The 19641-nt window shown below is 37.0% G+C and overlaps 1 protein-coding gene across 1 annotated transcript in view; it reads left to right on the top strand.

Annotated features, from left to right (window-relative positions):
* Sntb2 (syntrophin beta 2) overlaps positions 1 to 19641 on the top strand; it is a 99973-nt gene that overhangs the window by 60412 nt on the left and 19920 nt on the right. Inside the window, exons 3-4 of the mRNA XM_020175320.2 lie at positions 7384 to 7594; positions 18361 to 18503. Coding sequence (XP_020030909.1) covers positions 7384 to 7594; positions 18361 to 18503 — 354 coding nt within the window. The remainder of the gene's footprint in view (positions 1 to 7383; positions 7595 to 18360; positions 18504 to 19641) is intronic.

Here is a 19641-nt window from a genome sequence, read left to right as displayed (position 1 = left end):
ATAAAAATATAGTCTTAACTTATGGTGATTTACACCTTTATTCCCAGCACTAGGAAGATCACAAGTTCAAGGCTGGCATGGGCTACATAGTGAGGGGGAGGAAGAAAAGGAAAGGGAAGGAGGGAGGGAGAAAGGAAGGAAGGAAGGAAGAAAAGAGCAGAGAACAGACTTAACTAAATTTGTCAACTAGTGCCAGGCAGCCACAGACAGTAAAAACACTAAGCTCCTTCGTTATAAATCATTTCTGTGAATGATGCCTGCAGTGCTGCTGATATAACTGGATATTGGAGAAAATAGTGAAGTATTATAATTTCTGTAGGTTGTGGGAATGAGGAAAGAAGCAAGGAAGAAGACAATATGATTTGGCTGTACAGCTAAATGTTGTGCTAACTTTATCATCCACTAAGATGTCTTTTAGAACCCAGTCACCCTCACCTTTCTCACAACTTGGTATTCTGTTTGGTATATGCTGAAGTCATTTTGTAATAGTCAGATTTGAAAGAGGTCCTCAGAACCAAATGGAGAGGGTACTTTTTGGTTGCAAGAATTGCACCACACCTTTCTTTTCAGTAAGATGATCCGTCTACTTGACCATGGCATGCTGTACAAGGAAAGGTCTTAGAAGAGCTAAGTTAGTGCAGAGATTCTCAGTCTTAATGTTCCTAATTCTACTTGAAATACTAAATTTTGCAAATGATTTGCTTTTGTAAAATAGAAATTAGAAATTTATAGAGGAAATTCAAGATTATTTCTATGAGGTTATCACTTTAACTTTCACTCCAGTGTGCTTTTTAGAGAAGCAGTAGAATTACAATAAATTGGCAGGAATTATGCATAACTTTGCTTATACCTACCAGGGATATGAACATCTGTCCTACCTACTTGTCTTGGAATTAAAAAACGTGCAGAACCATTGACTAATCAGACCTCAATTATGAGAGCGAGAAAATGGAAGTTACGAAGACGGGTTTTGTCACTTTGACCAAGCTATCTATTTTCCATGTGCCTCTATTTTCTTCTGTACGAAAGAAAGATTATAAGAAGAATAAATTAAGAAATTATGGTAAAAGCACAATAGGTGCTGTTAGTGTCCTTGTGTCCTGAAATTAGTTCTTTGTCTGTTCTGTTTTCTGTCTATAAAATGAACATAATGCCTGCTCAACTATAACTTTTTAGACTTCAAGGATAAATAGATATCTATAAAATCATCATGTTTAGTTTTAAAAGAAACTACCACTGTTCCAAAATAATGCTATTTTATGTTCTCTCCAACAATAATCCACAATGTATAAGAGTTTCCTTTGCCTCACATCCTTTCCATCAGTATTGTTGGTTCAGTTTTTTTCAGCATTAACTATTTTGGTGACTGTGTTGCAGAATATCTTTGTGGTTAATCTTCATTTTTATGTAAAGACTTCACTTTCTAAACTAAACACTTATGCTTATTTTATATTTATATTAGAAGGAAACTTTTCCTTTTTTTTTCTTTTCTTTTTTTTTTTTTTTTCTTCACTACTTAGATTTAGTTACATTATACAGAGCTGGAAAAACAAAAAGTGCTGATCATCAGAATGAGTAAGGGGAAGAAAGTTTACTTCCTCTCCCCACATTGAGTTTTCACAATCTCACTAGATGCTTCTGATAATTATAATTGTTCCTTCTGCAACATGAAAACTAAATAAATAAGGAGAGAACATGAGCCCATTCCTTAGCAAACAATATGTGGGCAATGTGAAATTAAGCGAGAATAAGGTATTCCTAAATGCTGTTTTTCGGAAATGTAAGTCTGAGTCCTTTGCACTGGTTCACAGTGTCTCTATCATCATGCTGGCTGTTTTCCATATGAAAGGTAAATTTTGGCTTTATGATGTATAAAATCATATGATTATTACTAAATTGAACATGAATTACTAAATTTGACATGAATTATGTCAAAGACTTTACCAAATAGAAAAAACAATGTAGGGTGGACTTACAGAATCCTATGCTTCTGTGTACCTAAATATTGACTTGATTTGTCTGGTCAAAGTGAAATTGCATTTCTTAGGAAATTCTCAGTGGTTTGACTAGAGGCCAAAACTTTTCACATGGTAGCTGTCTTCTCTGTCCTGTGGGCCCTTTTACTGGCAGATTGCCTCCATGTTTTTTATTAGGGGAGTTCTCATTTCTGTTTTTCTTTCAAGACAGCAGTAGACTTCAGGCATTACTTTGCCCCTTTGTCAGCTTTGAAGGCATCTGTAAAGACAGACTCTTCTGGATCCTGGACTCAATCCTGTTTTAGAGTTTCTTTACTGTTTCTTTTGGTTAAATTTTCTGTTTCATAATCCCTTTCAAGAAACTGCAAAACACTGCTTTTCATGAAAAATAGGTGATCCTGCTCTATAACTTTACTATTTTCATCTTTTTTGAGCCCTATGGTCCCAGTATCCACTCCTGTATAATCAGGAGTAATTTTATTTTGTAACAGATTTATTTCCCTTCTTCTAGTTGTTAATAAGTAGGATCTTTTCAGAATTTAGACTGTTAAGAGACATGTCTGAGAAATTATCCCTGGAACTATATGAAGTGTAAAGACCTTTTTTTTTTTTTTTTTTTTTAATTCCCTTCCAGAAAGAGAACGTTTTGTGAGTAGAGAAGGATAAACTGATTTCTTTCTTTAGTGTTAAGTAGGTCAGTAGGAGGAGTGAAGAAAATTTCTTGTCATGGTTTTGCCAGTGAACTTTTAGCATGTGTTTAAAGGATTTTATACTGGTTACAGTGCCAAGGCAGCTAAGTAGAAATAAATAGTGCTTCTAGAAAATGATCAGCCTGATGGTACACAGTCTGAACTAGGAAATGACTGTCCCTCCCACCCAGTTTGGTAAGATGATGGTAGATCTGAATCTTTTTCTAGGATGAGGGGTGGGGCAGTCATTGGCCAGTGGGTGTGGAGAATTCTGAAACCAGCCACTTTATATTAACTGCATGTTTTTTTTTTGAAACAGGCTTTCTGTCTGTAACCCAGGCTGTTCTTGAACTCATGATCTTCCTACCTCAGCCTCTTGGGTGCTGGAATGACAGGTGTATACCAACACACCCTGCTACCTACATACCTTATTCCCAATTCCAGCCTCTTAGGAATTATGTAGCACAGGTTGGCTGGGATTTGGCTGTTCCCACTTTCCTGTATGACAAGTTAAAATCCTCTGTTTGCTAGCTTCCAAAATTTTATAGTTGCTCTTACAGGATTATCCTTTCTAAAAATTCTTTTTTTTTTTTTTTTTTTTTTTTATGGTACTAGGGCTTGAAGTCAGGGCCTACACCTTCAGCCCCTCCATCAGCTTTGTGTGTGTGTGTGTGTGTGTGTGTGTGTGTGTGTGTGTGTGTGTGTGAGATGGGTGTTTTGGGTCTCAAGAACTGTTTGCCTGGGCTGGCTTCAAACCGCAGTCCTCCTGATCTCTGCCTCCTGAGTCACTAGGATTATAGGCATGAGCCTCAGGTGCCTGTCTGAAAATTCTCTTTGTTTGATGACTGCTTACATAAAACACCAAGAGCACAATACATAAAGACATAAAAGAAAAAAATCAACAAGTTGAAATTCATTAAAATTTGAAATATCTATGCAAAAGGCACTGTTAAGAGAATGAAAAGACAAGCCAAAGACTAGGAAAATCTTTGGAAAATACATTTCAGATAAAGGTCTGGAATCCAAAATACACAAAGAATTCTCATAACTCAATTATAAGAAAACAACCCAATTAAAAATGAGTAACATCTAGCCAGGTATGGTGACACACGCCTGTAGTCCCAGGTACTCAGGAGACTGAAAGTAGTGGGATCACAAGTTCCAGGCCAGTCTAGGCAAACATAGTGAGACTCATCTCAAAAAAAAAAAAAAAAAAAATCAGTGTTTTGAAGAGATATCTGCACGCTCATGTTTATTATAGCACTATTCACAGTAACCAAGTTAGGCACATGCACAGTTGGCTCATGCCTATAATCCCAGCTCCCCAGGAGGCACATATCAGGAGGATCTTGGTTCTAGGCCAGCCCAGCAAGAATGGGGGCAGTTAGCAAAACTTCATCTCTACAAATAAGGTGGGCAACACAGGAGGCCTAGGTAGGGTGATTGTGGTCTAAGGCTGGCCTGGGCAAAATGCCAGATCCTAGCCTAAAAATAACTAAAGCAAGCCAGGAACTACGGGCTCACACCTGTAATCCTAGCAACTCAGGAGGCAGAGCTCAGGAGGATAGTGGTTCAAAGCCAGTCCAGGCAAATAGTTCAAGAGACCCTATCTTGAAAACACCCATAAGAAAAAAGGGACTGGTAGAGTGTCTCAAGATGTAGGCCCTGAATTCAAGCCCTGGTACTATAATAAATAAATAAATAAATAAATAAAGCAAAAAGGGCTGGGATTATAGCTTACGTGGTAGAGTGCCTGCCTAGCAAGCATGAGGCCCTGAGTATAAACCCCAGTACTACCAGAATAAATAGATAAGTAACCAAGTTAAGGATTTAACATAAGTGCCAATAAATTAATGGATAAAGAAGATGTGCTACATCTACACAACTGAATACTATTCGGTTTTAAGAGAGAAGAAAATTCTGTCATTTGTAACAACTTGGATGTATCTGGACAACATTATATTAAATGAGCCAGGCACAGAAATACAAATTGCATGATCTCATTTGTGGAATCTTAAAAAAATTGATCTCATAGAAGTAGAGTAGAATAATGCTTACCAGAGGCTGGAGAGGGTGGGAAGAAGAGGGGAAATGGAGAGGTTGCTCAAAAGGTCACAAAGTTACAGTTGGAAAGGGGGAGTAAGCTCTAGTGTTCTGTTACACAGTAGGGTGAATGTAGTCAATAAGCGTATTGCACAGATTTAAATAGAGGATTTTTTAATGCTTTCCACAAAGAAATGATAAATGTTCAGGGTGATTAGATATACTGTTTATCCTGATTGGATCATTGCACAGCATATATTGTATCAAAACATCACATTGTGCCCTATAAATTTGTATGGTTATTATGTGTCAATTAAAAATCAATTTAAAAAATTAAAAGATAATCCTCTTTAATTGTTGTTTTTAGTGGGATGTCAGGAATGAGAAGAATAGGTGTATGTGCTCAATTTTCATCTTACTCAAGAAGTTGTAGAAATGCTTTTCTTTTTAAGTCTAGTATAAGTAATAAGCCAGACATGGTGGCCCAATACTAGGAAGGCTGAGGCTGGAGGATCAAGAGTTCAAGGCAAGTTTGAGCTAGATAGGAAAAAAAAGAGATTAGTATAGGTAATAAAAAAAAAACCAAAATGGCTTGCTTTTGCTTTATAATAAAACATGTTATATGGTTATAGCAGACATTATAATCATATAATGATCTAGTAGTGTATTTTATGAATGATTACTTGTCAGTATATAAATTCACCCAAAAATAAATTCAGCTACTTTAATTACATTTTGAGCAATTTCTTAAAATATTACATCATGAAAAGGATTAAAACAGATAACTCTACCCTTCAGTGCAGTGTTTTATTATTATATGGTATAATGAATGCTTTTAGACTTTCCTTTAGCAAATGTATAACTCTTCTTTCTTAAGAGAGTATAATCAATTTTGAATCCAACAAATGCTTTCAGAACTGTGGGAGCAACAATTGGTAGAGTGAAAAATAAGATTAAAAGAATAAATAAGCTGGGCACTGGTGGCTCACGCCTGTAATCCTAGCTACTCAGGAGGTAGAGATCAGGAGGATTGTGGTTCGAAGCCAGCCCAGGCAAATAGTTCTGGAGACCCTATCTCAGAAAAACCCAAAACAAAAAAGGTCTGGTAGACTGGTTCAAGTTGTAGGCCCTGAGTTCAAGGCACAGTACAACAACAACAAAAAAAAATGCTGGCAGAGAGGCTCAAGTGGTAGAGTGCCTGCCTAGTAAGCACGAGGCCCTGCCATTTCCACCTCTTTTGTAGTTCATCTCACATCCCATCATAAAATTACTTTTTAATTAATTTATTCTTAAAGTCTTAATCATGGTAAAATTACATAACATAAAATTTACCATCTTAACCAATTTTAAGCATACAGGTCAATGGTGTTAAGTACATTCTTGTTAATGTACAGCCACTCTCCAGAACTTTCTCATTTTGCAAATCAAAAACTCTGCATTCACTAAACAATAGCTCCTCATTCCTCATTCCCCACTTTACCCAGCTCCTGGCAACTACCACTCTACTTTGTGTTTCTGAGTTTGACTACTGTAGATACCTCATATAAGTGGACTCATAATATTTGTCCTTTTGTAACTGACTTATCTTACTTAGCATAAAATCATCCATGTTGTAGCAAGGAGAATGAACATTTGCTATATAACTTACAATATTTGGAATTGTAAAGGGTTTTAAAATGTGGCAAACGAGAACTCAAGGTTTAAAGTAGAAGTGCTAGTGCATTAAATTGCTTATGTGTGACAGGTGGTACAGAATCTGATAACAGTGCTTCTCGGCAGCAAAAACCATCTTTGGAAAATGAAGAGCTCTTCTTAGTTACTAGCAGTTTGTCAATGTCTAGTCTACCAGGCGAGACATTCCTAATAGCTTTTTCTTTTTCCATTTTGATGATAAATGTGTTCACTGCTAGAATATGGCAGTGTATGTTTGTCATTTATCTATTTGACTCATCTTGGTTAAGAACTTTGTTCAAAATACATAACAGTACCCAAAAAAGTTACTTTATAAGGAATTTGTTTGATATACATTTAAAAAATGTTTAGGTAATTTCTATTTGTGAAATATAGGTGGTTCTTAGTTGAGCATTAAGTAATACAGAACAGTCATAATGTTGACGGCCTCTTAACTGTTTTTCTGCAAGGACTCAATAGATGATTCAATCATGTTTTGTTACCCAGATGCTAAAACACAATTCTAGATTTTCATAAAAAATAATATTCTTCTGTTAATTTCCCTTTTCTTTCACATAGTGTGAATTTCAGTTCATTGTGTCAATAGATTTTTTATAACATACTATAGTTATTTACATATATCACTTCCATATTTACAGTGTGCCTATGAATTTCAGCAAGCATGCTTTACATTTCTTCTTGACTTAATGGAAATTAAGGCAAAGTGAAGTGTTCTACTATAGAATATGCCATAGGCTCCCTTGTCTTAAGTCCTTATGTTAACACAGCATAGTAGCATATCTAGCAGTTGGTCTTTCTGATAATTGTCTTTCCATGTGTGATTTTCTCTGGAATTGGACTCAAGGAAATTAAGATGAGTGACTCTATTTGAGGAATGCAAAACTAAATTGGATTTGCAGTTGTATGTGCTGGAACTCTGGTAGGTGTGATAACTTTGGCCTAGCTCACTTTTTTTTTTTTTTCTTTCTTTTTCCCCCACACAGATTGATAGAGCTACATTCCCCTGATAGCCGGAACACATTGATCCTACGCTGCAAGGACACAGCCACAGCACACTCCTGGTTCGTAGCTATCCACACCAACATAATGGCTCTCCTCCCACAGGTGCTGGCTGAACTCAATGCCATGCTTGGTGCAACCAGTACAGTGGGAGGCAGCAAGGAAGTCAAGCACATTGCCTGGCTGGCAGAACAGGTAGGCTGGCAGGCAGGGCAGGGTTTCACTGGTTCCTATTCAGAGCCAGAATGGTTTCCCCCATTGCATGTATTTAATCTCATATATATATATATATATATATATATATAAAATAGCTCATATAAAATTCAGCTAGAAAAAATAAAATTCAGCTAGATCCCGAATATCTACCTTGCAAATCTTTTGTTAGTCTTTTGTTTCTGATCCCTTTTTCCTTTCTATTGTTTAGTTACTTGTTGCTAATTATCATCTCTACCAAAAGAATTAATTGTCATGGTAATAGCCATCACAGTACAACTGAAAAATGTTCTTACTACCATCTCTGTCCCTAGTGACATAGGGTAAATTTCATGATTTTAGACTAGGGTCAGTGAACTTTTTCTGCAAAGGACCAGATAATGCACAATTACATGCTTGACTCTGCAGTCATAGCCAATATGAAAATAAATGGGTGTGACTGTTTCAGTAAAACTTTATTTAGAAAAACAGATGGTGGCCCAGAGGTCATAGTTTTTCCACCCTTCTTCTAGTCTGTTGGCAGACTTTCCCGGGGCTCTAGTTTACTCCCTTGCACTGGAACAATTTAAAATATACAAAATATTTTACAAGCCAGTTGCAAAACTCAATTTTCTTTCATAACAAAAATGAAAAGAAGAGGAAAAAAGAAAGCCTAAAAGGGTATTGAGTGAGGGGAAAAGAACTGAAAAATGAAATTTATTTTAGATTCCAGGGTTAACAAAGGGAGAGTAAAAGTTCCTATGTGACATCAAATTACGTCCTTCAATATCAGCTGGGCCAGAAGGAATTATAAAAGAAGACTGGACTTAGGGGTTTCAAAGATGAGTGTAAGTGCTAGCTATTTCTCACTGGCTTTAAATCTTTTTTTTAAACTTCTTTCATCTCTTTGAATCCTACTTCTCTTGGGTGTGTAAAGGGGTGAGGAATGGATTAAATCATTGGTTCCCAAGTATGTCATAGTCAATGCAGAGACATTTCTGTTTTTTTCTGTTCTTTCGTTTTTATTTTGTATCAAAAACACTCATCCTTTACCCCAGGAGAGTTCTGATTTTTTTTTTTTTTTTTGAGGTTGATTTTGTTTAATTTGAGAGACATTGTCCCCAACAAAGTTCTGACTTTGTAGATCTGTGATTGGGCTTGGCAATCTTATTTGATTTTTTTTTCTTTTATTATTCATATGTGCATACACAGCTTGGTTCATTTCTCCCCCCTGCCCCCACCCCCTCCCTTACCACCCACTCCGCCCCCTCCCTCTCCCCCCACCCCCTCAATACCCAGCAGAAACTATTTTGCCCTTATTTCTAATTTTGTTGTAGAGAGAGTATAAGCAATAATAGGAAGGAACAAGGGTTTTTGCTGGTTGAGATAAGGATAGCTATACAGGGCATTGACTCACATTGATTTCCTGTGCGTGGGTGTTACCTTCTAGGTTAATTCTTTTTGATCTAACCTTTTCTCTAGTTCCTGGTCCCCTTTTCCTATTGGCCTCAGTTGCTTTTAAGGTATCTGATTTAGTTTCTCTGCGTTAAGGGCAACAAATGCTAGCTAATTTTTTAGGTGTCTTACCTATCCTCACCCCTCCCTTGTGTGCTCTCGCTTTTATCATGTGCTCATAGTCCAATCCCCTTGTTGTGTTTGCCCTTGATCTAATGTCCACATATGAGGGAGAACATACGATTTTTGGTCTTTTGGGCCAGGCTAACCTCACTCAGAATGATGTTCTCCAATTCCATCCATTTACCAGCGAATGATAACATTTCGTTCTTCTTCATGGCTGCATAAAATTCCATTGTGTATAGATACCACATTTTCTTAATCCATTCGTCAGTGGTGGGGCATCTTGGCTGTTTCCATAACTTGGCTATTGTGAATAGTCTGGCAATCTTATTTGATAGTTCTGTAGAAATTGTGTCTTTGGGCCAATTTTGGGTGCTAATAATCTTTTTTTTTTCCCTCCTTTTTCTTACACCTGAAATTTTATGAACATTTCAAATAAAATTGTAAGAAGTAAAAACACATAGTAGTGATCACTTCTATGAAGTGTAATTAGAATAAGCAAAGAAACTAGTGAAATCCTGGTATAAATACTTATGACTTTGAAAATTTTAACATTTTAGTTATGTGTATCATGTCTCTATATTATTTTTATGTGCTAGTTAGAAAACTGGATTGAGTAGTCATTGTTCTGTGCTTTTAGCCATGTTAAAAAAACCTTTGTGATTCATTTTTTTGCCAGGCACCAATGGCTCACACCTGTAATCCTAGCTACTCAGGAGGCAAAGATCAGGAGAATTGTGGTTCAAAGCCAGCCCAGGCAAATAGTTCGAGAGACCCTATGTCGATAAAACCCATCACAAAAAGGGGCTTCACACAATTTCTAAAGATCAGAAATCTGATAGAGGCTTAGCTGGGTTGTTCTAGCTCAGGATATCTCAAGACAGTATGGTCAAGCTAGGCACCGATGGCTCACGCCTATAATCCTAACTACCTAGGAGGCAGAGATCAGAGGGATCGCTCTTTGGAGCCAGCCCAGGCAAATAGTTCATGAGACCCTATCTCAAAAAGAACCCATCACAAAAAAGGGCTGGCATAATGTCTCAAGTGGTAAAAGTACCTGCCTATCAAGTATGAGGCCCTGAGTTTAAACCCCAATGCCACCAAAAAAATAAATAAATAAGGTATAGTCAAACCATCAACCAGAATGGCATTCATCTGCAGGCTTGACTAGGGGTAGCAAATCCACTTCCCAAATGATTCATGGAGACTTGTGTTTTTTCCTAGCTGAGAAGTCCTCAGTTCTTTATCATGTGGGCCTTTCCATAGGGTTGTCTGAGGATCCTTGAGTCATGGCTACTGTTTTTCTCCATAGCAAGTAATCTGAGAGAGAGAACAAGTACACATAGTGCCTTTTATGATGTCTTATAAGTCACATTGTTGGACTGGGGGTGTAATTGAATGGGAACTCTTGCCCAGCATGAGTTCCATCCCTAACACTTCTTTCTTTTCATTATAAATGAGTCACTAAGAACCAGACATGGTGGTGTGTGCCTGTAATCCCAGCAGTTGGAAGGCTGAGACAGGTTTACAAGTGGAGGCCAGCCTGTCTGAAGCCTCCCCCCATACCTAAAAAAGAAAAAGAAGTCAGTAAGACAGGCATGCTGATGCAGACCTGTTATTCTAGCACTCAGTAGGCTAAGGCAGGAGGACTACAAAAATCAAAAGTATTTTAGAAACCAGCCAAATAAGATGATGCATATCTATAACCCCATAACTCAGGAGTTGGAGACAGATTTGTAAGTTCAAGGCTTCATCGCAAGTTCAAGCTCAGTGGTAGAGTTCTTGCATGGCATGCACAAGGCCCTGGGTTCAATTCCCAAAAAGAGTCACCTACACCCAGGCTACGCTCTAGTAGAGAGAATTCAGGCTCTACCACTTTTTTTTGTGATGCTAAGGATACATCTCAGTGCTTCAATGCAGGCTGGCAAGTAACTCTATCACTAAGGTCCATCCCCAACACAAGGCTCCACCTCTTTTAAAGAAAAATAGAGAATTTATGGGCATATTTTAAAGCTACCACAGAGGATATGTACATTTCTAATTTTGATAAATATTGCCAAGTTGCCTTCAATTGAGACTATAGTAATTGAGATTCTCAACAGCAATACTTGAGAGTTGCTGGATTTTTTTAAGTGAACTTCATTGGATTTATGCTAGAAAGGAAAAAAATAAAAGCCACCAATTCATCACAATCTCCTTTTTATGAACTGTACGGTCACTCAGTTGGGACCTCATGATAGACAGGAACACATTTCTGCCCAAATCCTTATTGCCTCCAAGAACTTAGTCCAGTGGTTTTTGCATAATAGATACCCAATAATTTTGCTTTGTCAAGAGCCAGTGGCTCATACCTGTAATCCTAGCTACTTCGGAGACCGAGATTAGGAGGATTTCATTTCCACACCAGCCAGGACAAAAGATTGCAGGACCCCAGCTCAACAGGGGAAAAAATGCAGAGTATGGCACCGTGAATCTGTCATTCCAGCTATGGCAGGAAGCTTGAAATAGGAGGATCATGGCCCAGGCCAGCCTGAGCAAAAAGCAAGACCCTATCTTCAAAATAACCAGAGCAAAAAGGGCTGGAGTGATGGCTTAAGTAGAACTCCTGCTTAGCAAGTACAAAGCCCTGAATTAAAACTCCAGTCCTGCCGGGCACCAGTGGCTCATGCCTGTAATCCTAGCTACTCAGGAGGCAGAGATCAGGAGGATCGTGGTTCAAAGCCAACCATGGGCAAATAATTCGTGAGACCCTATCTCAAAAAACCATCACAAAAAAGGGCTAGTAGAGTGGCTCAAACAGTAAGAACACCTGCCTAGCAAGAGTGAATTCAAACCACAGAGCTGCCAAAAAATAATAATTAATAAATAAGTTAAAGAAAATATGAAAAAAATATTGTGAGGAATACAAGTTTAGAGTTGGGAAATAATGTTAAGTAGAAAGGTTTTAAACACCTTAAATATATAGTATCATTGAGCTAATCCAAAGAACTGTTTCTAAAATACTTTTTTTTTTTTGACGCAGGATCTCACTAGGTAGCCCAGACTTGCCTTGAATTTGCCATCCTTCTGTCCCCTCCCCAATTCTGGAATTAGAGGTGTGCACCCTCACACACAGCTTGTTTCTAAAGCACTTGTTTTTTTTTTGTTTTTTTGTTTTTGGTGGGACTGGAATTTGAACTCTAGGCTTTGTACTTGCAAAGCAGGAACTCTACCACTTGAACTATACTTCCAGTCCATTTTGCTCTGGTTATTTTGGAGATGAGAATTTTGAACTATTTGCCCGGGCTGGCCTCAAATCACTACTCCCAATCTCTACCCCACCCCACCCCTAGTAGCTAGTAACCACCACAGCTTGTGGTTTTGTTTGATACAGGGTCTCACTATGTAGCCCAGTCTGGCTTTCTGAGTTTAAGAATTACAGGAATACACCACCATGCCCAGCTTGAAAAATTTGTATCATGTAGTGTGTTTAATGTCTGCAAATACTCTTTTTTTTTTTGGTGGTACTGGGGTTTGAACTCAGGGCCTCACGCTTGCTAGGCAGGCACTCTACCACTTGAGCCACTCCACCACCTACAAATATTTTTTTTTATAAAAAAGCATATTTCTTAAAAAGCTTGCATATTAATGAAATTTTTATTTGCACTTAGAGAAGATAGTCTTTTGACTGTCTTCAAGTGATAATCACTTTAAATGATTTCTTCTTACTTTTTTTTTTTAACTTCACATTGTCATCAACTGAGTTTGCTTAAAACAGGGAAGTTCAATACTACATATACTTGATAACCAGTAGATAATCTCTTCCATACATAGGTACTTCTCTTTATCAATACTGATTTTTATGGTTGGCCTTTACTGTTAGTTATATTTTTAAAATCTTTTATGTGTACAAGTTTTTTAAATTGACAAATAATTGTATATATTTTGGGGTACAATGTGATGTTTTAATACATGTATCCATTGTGGAATGACCAAATCAGGCTAATTAACATATTTATCACCTCAAATATTTGTCAGTTTTTGTGATGAGAACATTTAAGATCCTCCTTAGCTATTTTAAATATACAATACATAATTACTAACTATAGTTTACTTGTTATCCAGTAGATCACCAGTACTTACTACTCCTAAGTGAAATTTTGACAAACATCTCCATTTTCTTTTCTACTTCCTTGCCCCCAGCCTCCAATAACCACCATTCTACTTTACATCTAGGAAATCAACTCTTTAAGATTCTATTCTAATTGAGAACATATGATACTTGTCTCTGTACCTGGCATATTTCACTTAGCTGTCTTTCAGGTTCTTCCATGTTTTTGTAAGTGATAGTATTTTGTTCTTTCTTAGGGCTAAGTAGTATTCCATTGTGTATTTATTCCACTTTTTTATCCATTCATCCATTGATGGACACTTAGGTTGATTCCATATCCTGACTATTGTGGATAATGCTGCAGTAAACATGGACCTGCAGATATGTCTCTGACAGATGGGGTAAGATGAGTGCAGTGATATGTGTCTTTAATCCACCTTCTCTACCGAGGCGCTGATAGCCCAAGCCTGTAATCCTAACTACTTAGGAGGCAGAGATCAGGAGGATGAGGCTGGCCCTGGGCAAATAGTTCTGGATACCCTGTCTCAAAAAAAACCCTTCACAAAAAAAGGGATGGCAGAGTGGCTCAAGCAGTAAGAGTACTTGCCTTGCAAGAGTGAGGGTCTGAGTTAAAACTCAAAAAAACAAGAACAAAAAAATCCCAGTTTGTCAAGAGACTAAGGCAGGAGGATTATGAATTCAAGACCAGCCCAGTCAACAATGAGACACCCACCCCATTTAAAAAAAAAAAACTCTTTGTGTATATACCCAGAAGTGGTAATTCTATTTTTGAGGACCCCACACTGTTTTCCATAATGGCTAAACTAATTTACATTTCAGTTAATAATACACAAGGGTTCCCTTTTCTCCACATCTTTTCCAATATTTACCATCTTTCATCTTTTTGATAATAGCCAATTTAACAGAAGTGACATGATATTCTGTGTGGTTCTGTTTTGCATTTTCCTGATGATTAGAAATAGTGAGCATTTTTTCATTAGTCTCTTGACCATTTGTATGTCTTCATTTCAGATCTTTTGCCTTTAGGGATGGGTGGTTGAACCCAGGACCTGTCACACATGCTAGGTCAGCAACCTCTACACGAGTTCCATGGTTATCTATCTAGCATCTATCTATCTTTATTTATTTATGTGTGTGTGTATATATATATATATATATATATATATATATATGTATATATGTATTTATTTTTTTCAGTACTAGTGTTTGAACTCAGGGTCTCATGCTTGCTAAGCAGGCACTCTACCACTTGAGCCATTCTGCCAGTGTGGTTATATTCTTAAAAGGGAATTGTCTTTGAGTTCACCAAATGGAGAACATGTACTTCCTATAAAATCAGGATTTTTAAGCATTTTGGTATTGATAAGAAAGGCAAGACAGCCACGTGCTGGTGGCTCACGCCTGTAATCCTAGCTACTTAGTAGCAGGCAGGGAACAGGAAGATTATGGTTCGAAGCCAGCCTGGGCAAATAATTCGTGAGACCCTATCTTGAAAAAACCATCACAAAAAAGGGCTGGTGGAATGAATGGCTCAAGGTGTAGGCCCTGAGTTCAAACCCCAGTACTGCAAAAAAAAAAAAAAAAAGGGGAAAGACAGCCAAAGAAAAGCTTTGTTTCAATAATTCTTAACTTTGTCCCTAATAAACTGCAAATTGCATAAAGACTCAAAACTAGGAACAGATATACTAAATAAAAATAAATATTTAGTTTTTTCTGTTTTCTGCTATAATAATAAAACAAGGAACAGAAGTACCTCTCAAAAAGAGGATTAAGGGATTTAGAGAATGAATAATAGCTTAGTATTCTTTCATCTTTAGTGCTGTCCAACTCTGTTTATTAGGAAATAAAATTCGGAGAAGGCTGTTGTTTAGCCAGGTGTATGTATGTGTGGGTGTTGAACATAAGCAAACTGAAACCCTAACATTAGTCTCCCTTTTTTCTCTAGCCAAAAACTCAGTAATGGAGCCCCAAGGCTGCTTGTGCTGATACCACAGCCAAAAACACATACTATATATAGCATGCAGCATTTTGACTCTACTTAAGTACATTATACTTATAGTAAGGCACATAGGCAAACAGAATGACAAAAATTGAGTTTCATTTTTTTCCTGAGATAAGTAGAAAAGGGGAAAGATATTCTCTAAAAACTAAGAACTTAAAAGGAGTTCAAGAATAAACACAAACACTTTGTCTTTCTTATTATTGCTTATGTCTTCTCTTCAACAAAATTAGAGACAAGGGCAGAACAGGTTCTGCCTGGAAGCGAGAGAGGATGGTGACGGGGGTGGGGGGAGAAATGACCCAAACAATATATGCACATGTGAATAAATGAATTTTTAAAAAAACAAAAACAAAAGAAAAAGAATAAACATATTAAAATTATTAATTAAAAAAAAATTCTTGGGCTGGAGGCATGGCTTAAGTAATAGAACACCTGTCTTCTGAGTGCAAAGCCCTGAGTTCAAACCTCAGTACCACCCAAAAAAAAAAAAAAAAAACAGAAAACAAACAACAAAAAACTCTTCTCTCTCTTGAGATTGGACATTGCTTCTGTTGATGTTAGCATTTTTCCTGTAGGGCCCAGAATAGCATCTTTGGGAAGAAATGCATTTAATTTAGATTTTTCCAACTGCATATACTCTTGGTCTAGCTTCAAAATCTCTTTCTAGTAACTTAGGAGAAAAGTTCATTTTTATGTCAGATTATCATTTTAACCCTGTGGAAAGATAAATTTTACATTGTTTCCCCTATTGATATATTTCCCATAACAATTTGAGACAAAGACTTAGTAGTAAACCTAATCTAGAAATTCTTTTGAGGTATCTATGATCCAAAAATGTAATAATCTAAGAAAACCTCTTTAGAGCTGATACTCTCGCTCAGATATTGCAGTTACCCATAGATTAGATTAAAGTCTTAGAAAGCTAGGATTCACTGATAAGAAAGGTGTAACTAGGGGGAGAAATGACCCTGTAACTAGGGGAAGAAATGACCCAGTGTACGCACATGTGAATAAATTAATTTTAAAAAAAGGTGTAACTATTTCTACAATACTTTGCTTGAATTCTTGAGTCAGAGCATGCTTTTTTGTGACTTTCAGCACATGGTAAAACATGGGTCCTTTTACTAGCCAAAATTTGTTTCCCACCCCTGGAATTAGCTTGGGGCTCTGGATAGGAGAAAAGAGACAATGGGAGATGTTATATCACAGAACCAAACCACTCAGATCACTTGCAGATTATAAATTTATGCTTAAAGTCTTTTGTCATGTCCAAATTACCTTCAGAAGTTTTAAAGAAAGTGAAAGGTGGGTCCAGTTACCTTTACCTGTAGCCCTTGTTTCATAGTGAGAATTGAATTTACATCTGATACCATGACTGCTTAGCCAGATGGACTTTTTCCTTTAGTGTATGTTTTAAGCTTCTGTTCTGTGTTTGTTTTACCCAGTGAAGGTCAGGTGATTCCTGCGGTTACATTTTAGTCCTAGCCACCCTTGACACAGTCATGTATCAACAGCCTGGAAATTCTGTAATGATCTACAATATCTTTATCCAATGATCTGAGAAAGATCAAGAACAAAAGCACCAGTAATCATAAAATATATCACCTATTTCTAAGTGCTAGGAAGGAAAATTAAGTAAGGGTAATAATGAGATGCCAGCATGGACTCATCAAATTGAATAAATATCCCACTGTGGTGTGGGATTTTGATAGTGAGGGAAGTTATGTGTATTCAGGGCAGAAGGTATATGGGAACTCTGCACATTCTACTCTGAACTTGGAACTGCAGTATAAATAATGTCTTTTAAAATTGAGATGCAAATGAAAGTCAGTATAACAAAAATAATTGTATTCTTTTGAGTTAGGAAACAAAAGTAGCACAAACACACCCAAAGCCTATTTAAATTTTTATAAGATTAGTTAAAGGAATGATTTTTAATTCATTATTATTTTGTATCAGTATATGAGTATTCTCCTCGATTCACTGAAAACCATTGACCATTTGTTGAGCAGAGTAGTACAAAAGGTAATAAGTAATTAAAATATTTTCTTAAACTGGAAAAAAAAGTGAAAGGTGGTTGTGAAGACAACTGTCTAAGACACAAGTGATTCATCTATTTAAATTTTCCTAGAAGCAATTGGTGACAATGAACTGAAGAATCAGTGTTAGAGTACAGTGCACAGAGGCCTCAGAAGAAGGGCAAAGTTTTGATGATGAGGGACAGGGCTTTTCTTGAACATGGTCTTTTGGTTTTTGGCCTTGCATCCTTGACAATATAGATAACAGTAGTTGCTTTCCTACATTTGCATAGATAACTGAGCTTTATGCAAGTAAATGAAATGATACATTTGATTCTGAAATAAACACTTCCTAACATATAATGGGGAGCTTTTATATCAATATTTTCCAAAGTAAAGCATAGTAGATCATGATCAGCATTTAAGAAAAACAGAATAGAAATTATCCAAGTACATTGCATGAAATTCAGAGTTATGGTATTTGGGAATACGGTCCCAGAATATATTGGAAAATATTGAAAACAGTAATAAATGTATGTGTGTATTGAATTGCAATTCAAAATGTATTTCTTACTATATATAGGTCTTGATCCAAAATATTTATAAAACATTACTGTTTAGAGTCCACAGACTTATTTGACTGGAAGTTTTCCTATCCAACTAGTAAGAGTAGATAGCAGGTGTTTCTGTCCTGCACTTAAAAGGTGTTTCTCAAATGTTATACACTAGTTATACTGAAACTATTATCATTTTGAACCTATTACTATGTACTTAATTAAGACTGGTGATACTATAATTATTACAGAATGGGAAAAAACTATGTCATATCACTAGATAATGTCTGTAACTTCATGAGGATAAGCTTTGTCAAATATACACAGTGCCTCACATCTCCCAGTGGAGAATTCTTACTAGTGGGAAGCAACCTGATAGGATGCTTCCTACCTGTTAGGATGGGGAAACAAATGGAGACTGACTATGTTAGGCTATCACTGAAAGAACTTTTACAAAGACATATCATTAAAGTTAACTCTGATTGTGGATTTCACCATTGTAACAGGCAAAACTGGATGGTGGAAGACAACAGTGGAGACCTGTCCTCATGGCTGTGACTGAGAAGGACTTGCTGCTTTATGACTGTATGCCATGGACAAGAGATGCTTGGGCCTCGCCATGTCATAGCTACCCTCTTGTTGCCACAAGGTAAGACTAAAGACAAACAAAAAGTCTACTATGAATCTACTAAAGAATTTTAAAGTGAGTGCTACTATTTTCAGTGCCTAAAATCACATTTAAGTAGCCAATGTAGTCAATGTAGACAGAACCTTTTTTTTTTCACAATCTATTGATCATTGTACAGCTCCTAGCACAGAATAAATTGTTTCTGTCACTAGTTTTTTTGTGTATACTTTCTAAATTGTTGAAGCAACATCCTAACCATTCCCTTCAAGACTTGCTTAGTCATTAAGATAATAGAATTTTGGTTTTTTTCTTTATTTTATTGACCATGACCAGAAAACCACCGAAATTGTGGCGTTCTTTTGACGTGGTGATGAAATCACTTAAACCAGAATGTGGTACTGTGGATAAACTGCACAACTTAACCAAAATATTCTTTCACTTCTCTTTCTAATGTAAGTGCAGATAGTTTTGATTCCATCAACTAAATATTGATTTGACATGAAGCAACAGAAAGTTTCAACGTGCCAGATGTGGAATTTGGAAGGGAAAAGAACAGAGAAATTTAAATTTGAGGGGCCAGGGTATCTTAAGGGATAATAACTATAAAACTAGAAAGCATATTCAAATTCAATTCACTCGGACTTAAAAAAGAATGAGCCCAGTGGGTCATGCCCATAATCCTAGCACTTGGGAGGCTGAGGCAGGAGGATCATTAGTCAAGAACAGTCCAGGGTACATAGTGAGTTCCAGGCTCATCTGAACTACATAGGAAAACCCTGTCTCAAAAAAGAAAAGTAAAAGACTGGGTGCCAATGGCTTATGCCTATAATCCTAGCTACTTGGGAAGCAGAGATCAGGAGGATCAAGATTCAAAGCCAGCCCAGGCAAGTAGTTCACAAGACCCTATCTTGAAAATACCCAATGCAAAAAAGGGCTGGTGGAGTGGCTCAAGTTGTAGAGTGCCTGCCTAGCAAGAGTGAGGCCCTGAGTTCAAACCCCAGTGCCACCAAAAAAAAACAGAAAAGAAAAAAAAATCAGGTGTTGACATAACTCAAAAAGTGTACATTAAAAAAGAGCCCTACAGAGGCTGTCAAAATGGCTTAAGTGGTAGAGCATCTGCCTAGCAAGTGTGCCACCTTGAGTTCAATCCCCAGTACCA

The sequence above is a fragment of the Castor canadensis genome, chromosome 15, assembly GCF_047511655.1.
Source record: "Castor canadensis chromosome 15, mCasCan1.hap1v2, whole genome shotgun sequence".
Lineage (NCBI taxonomy): Eukaryota > Metazoa > Chordata > Mammalia > Rodentia > Castoridae > Castor > Castor canadensis.
This window is presented reverse-complemented; position numbering and strand designations above follow the sequence as displayed.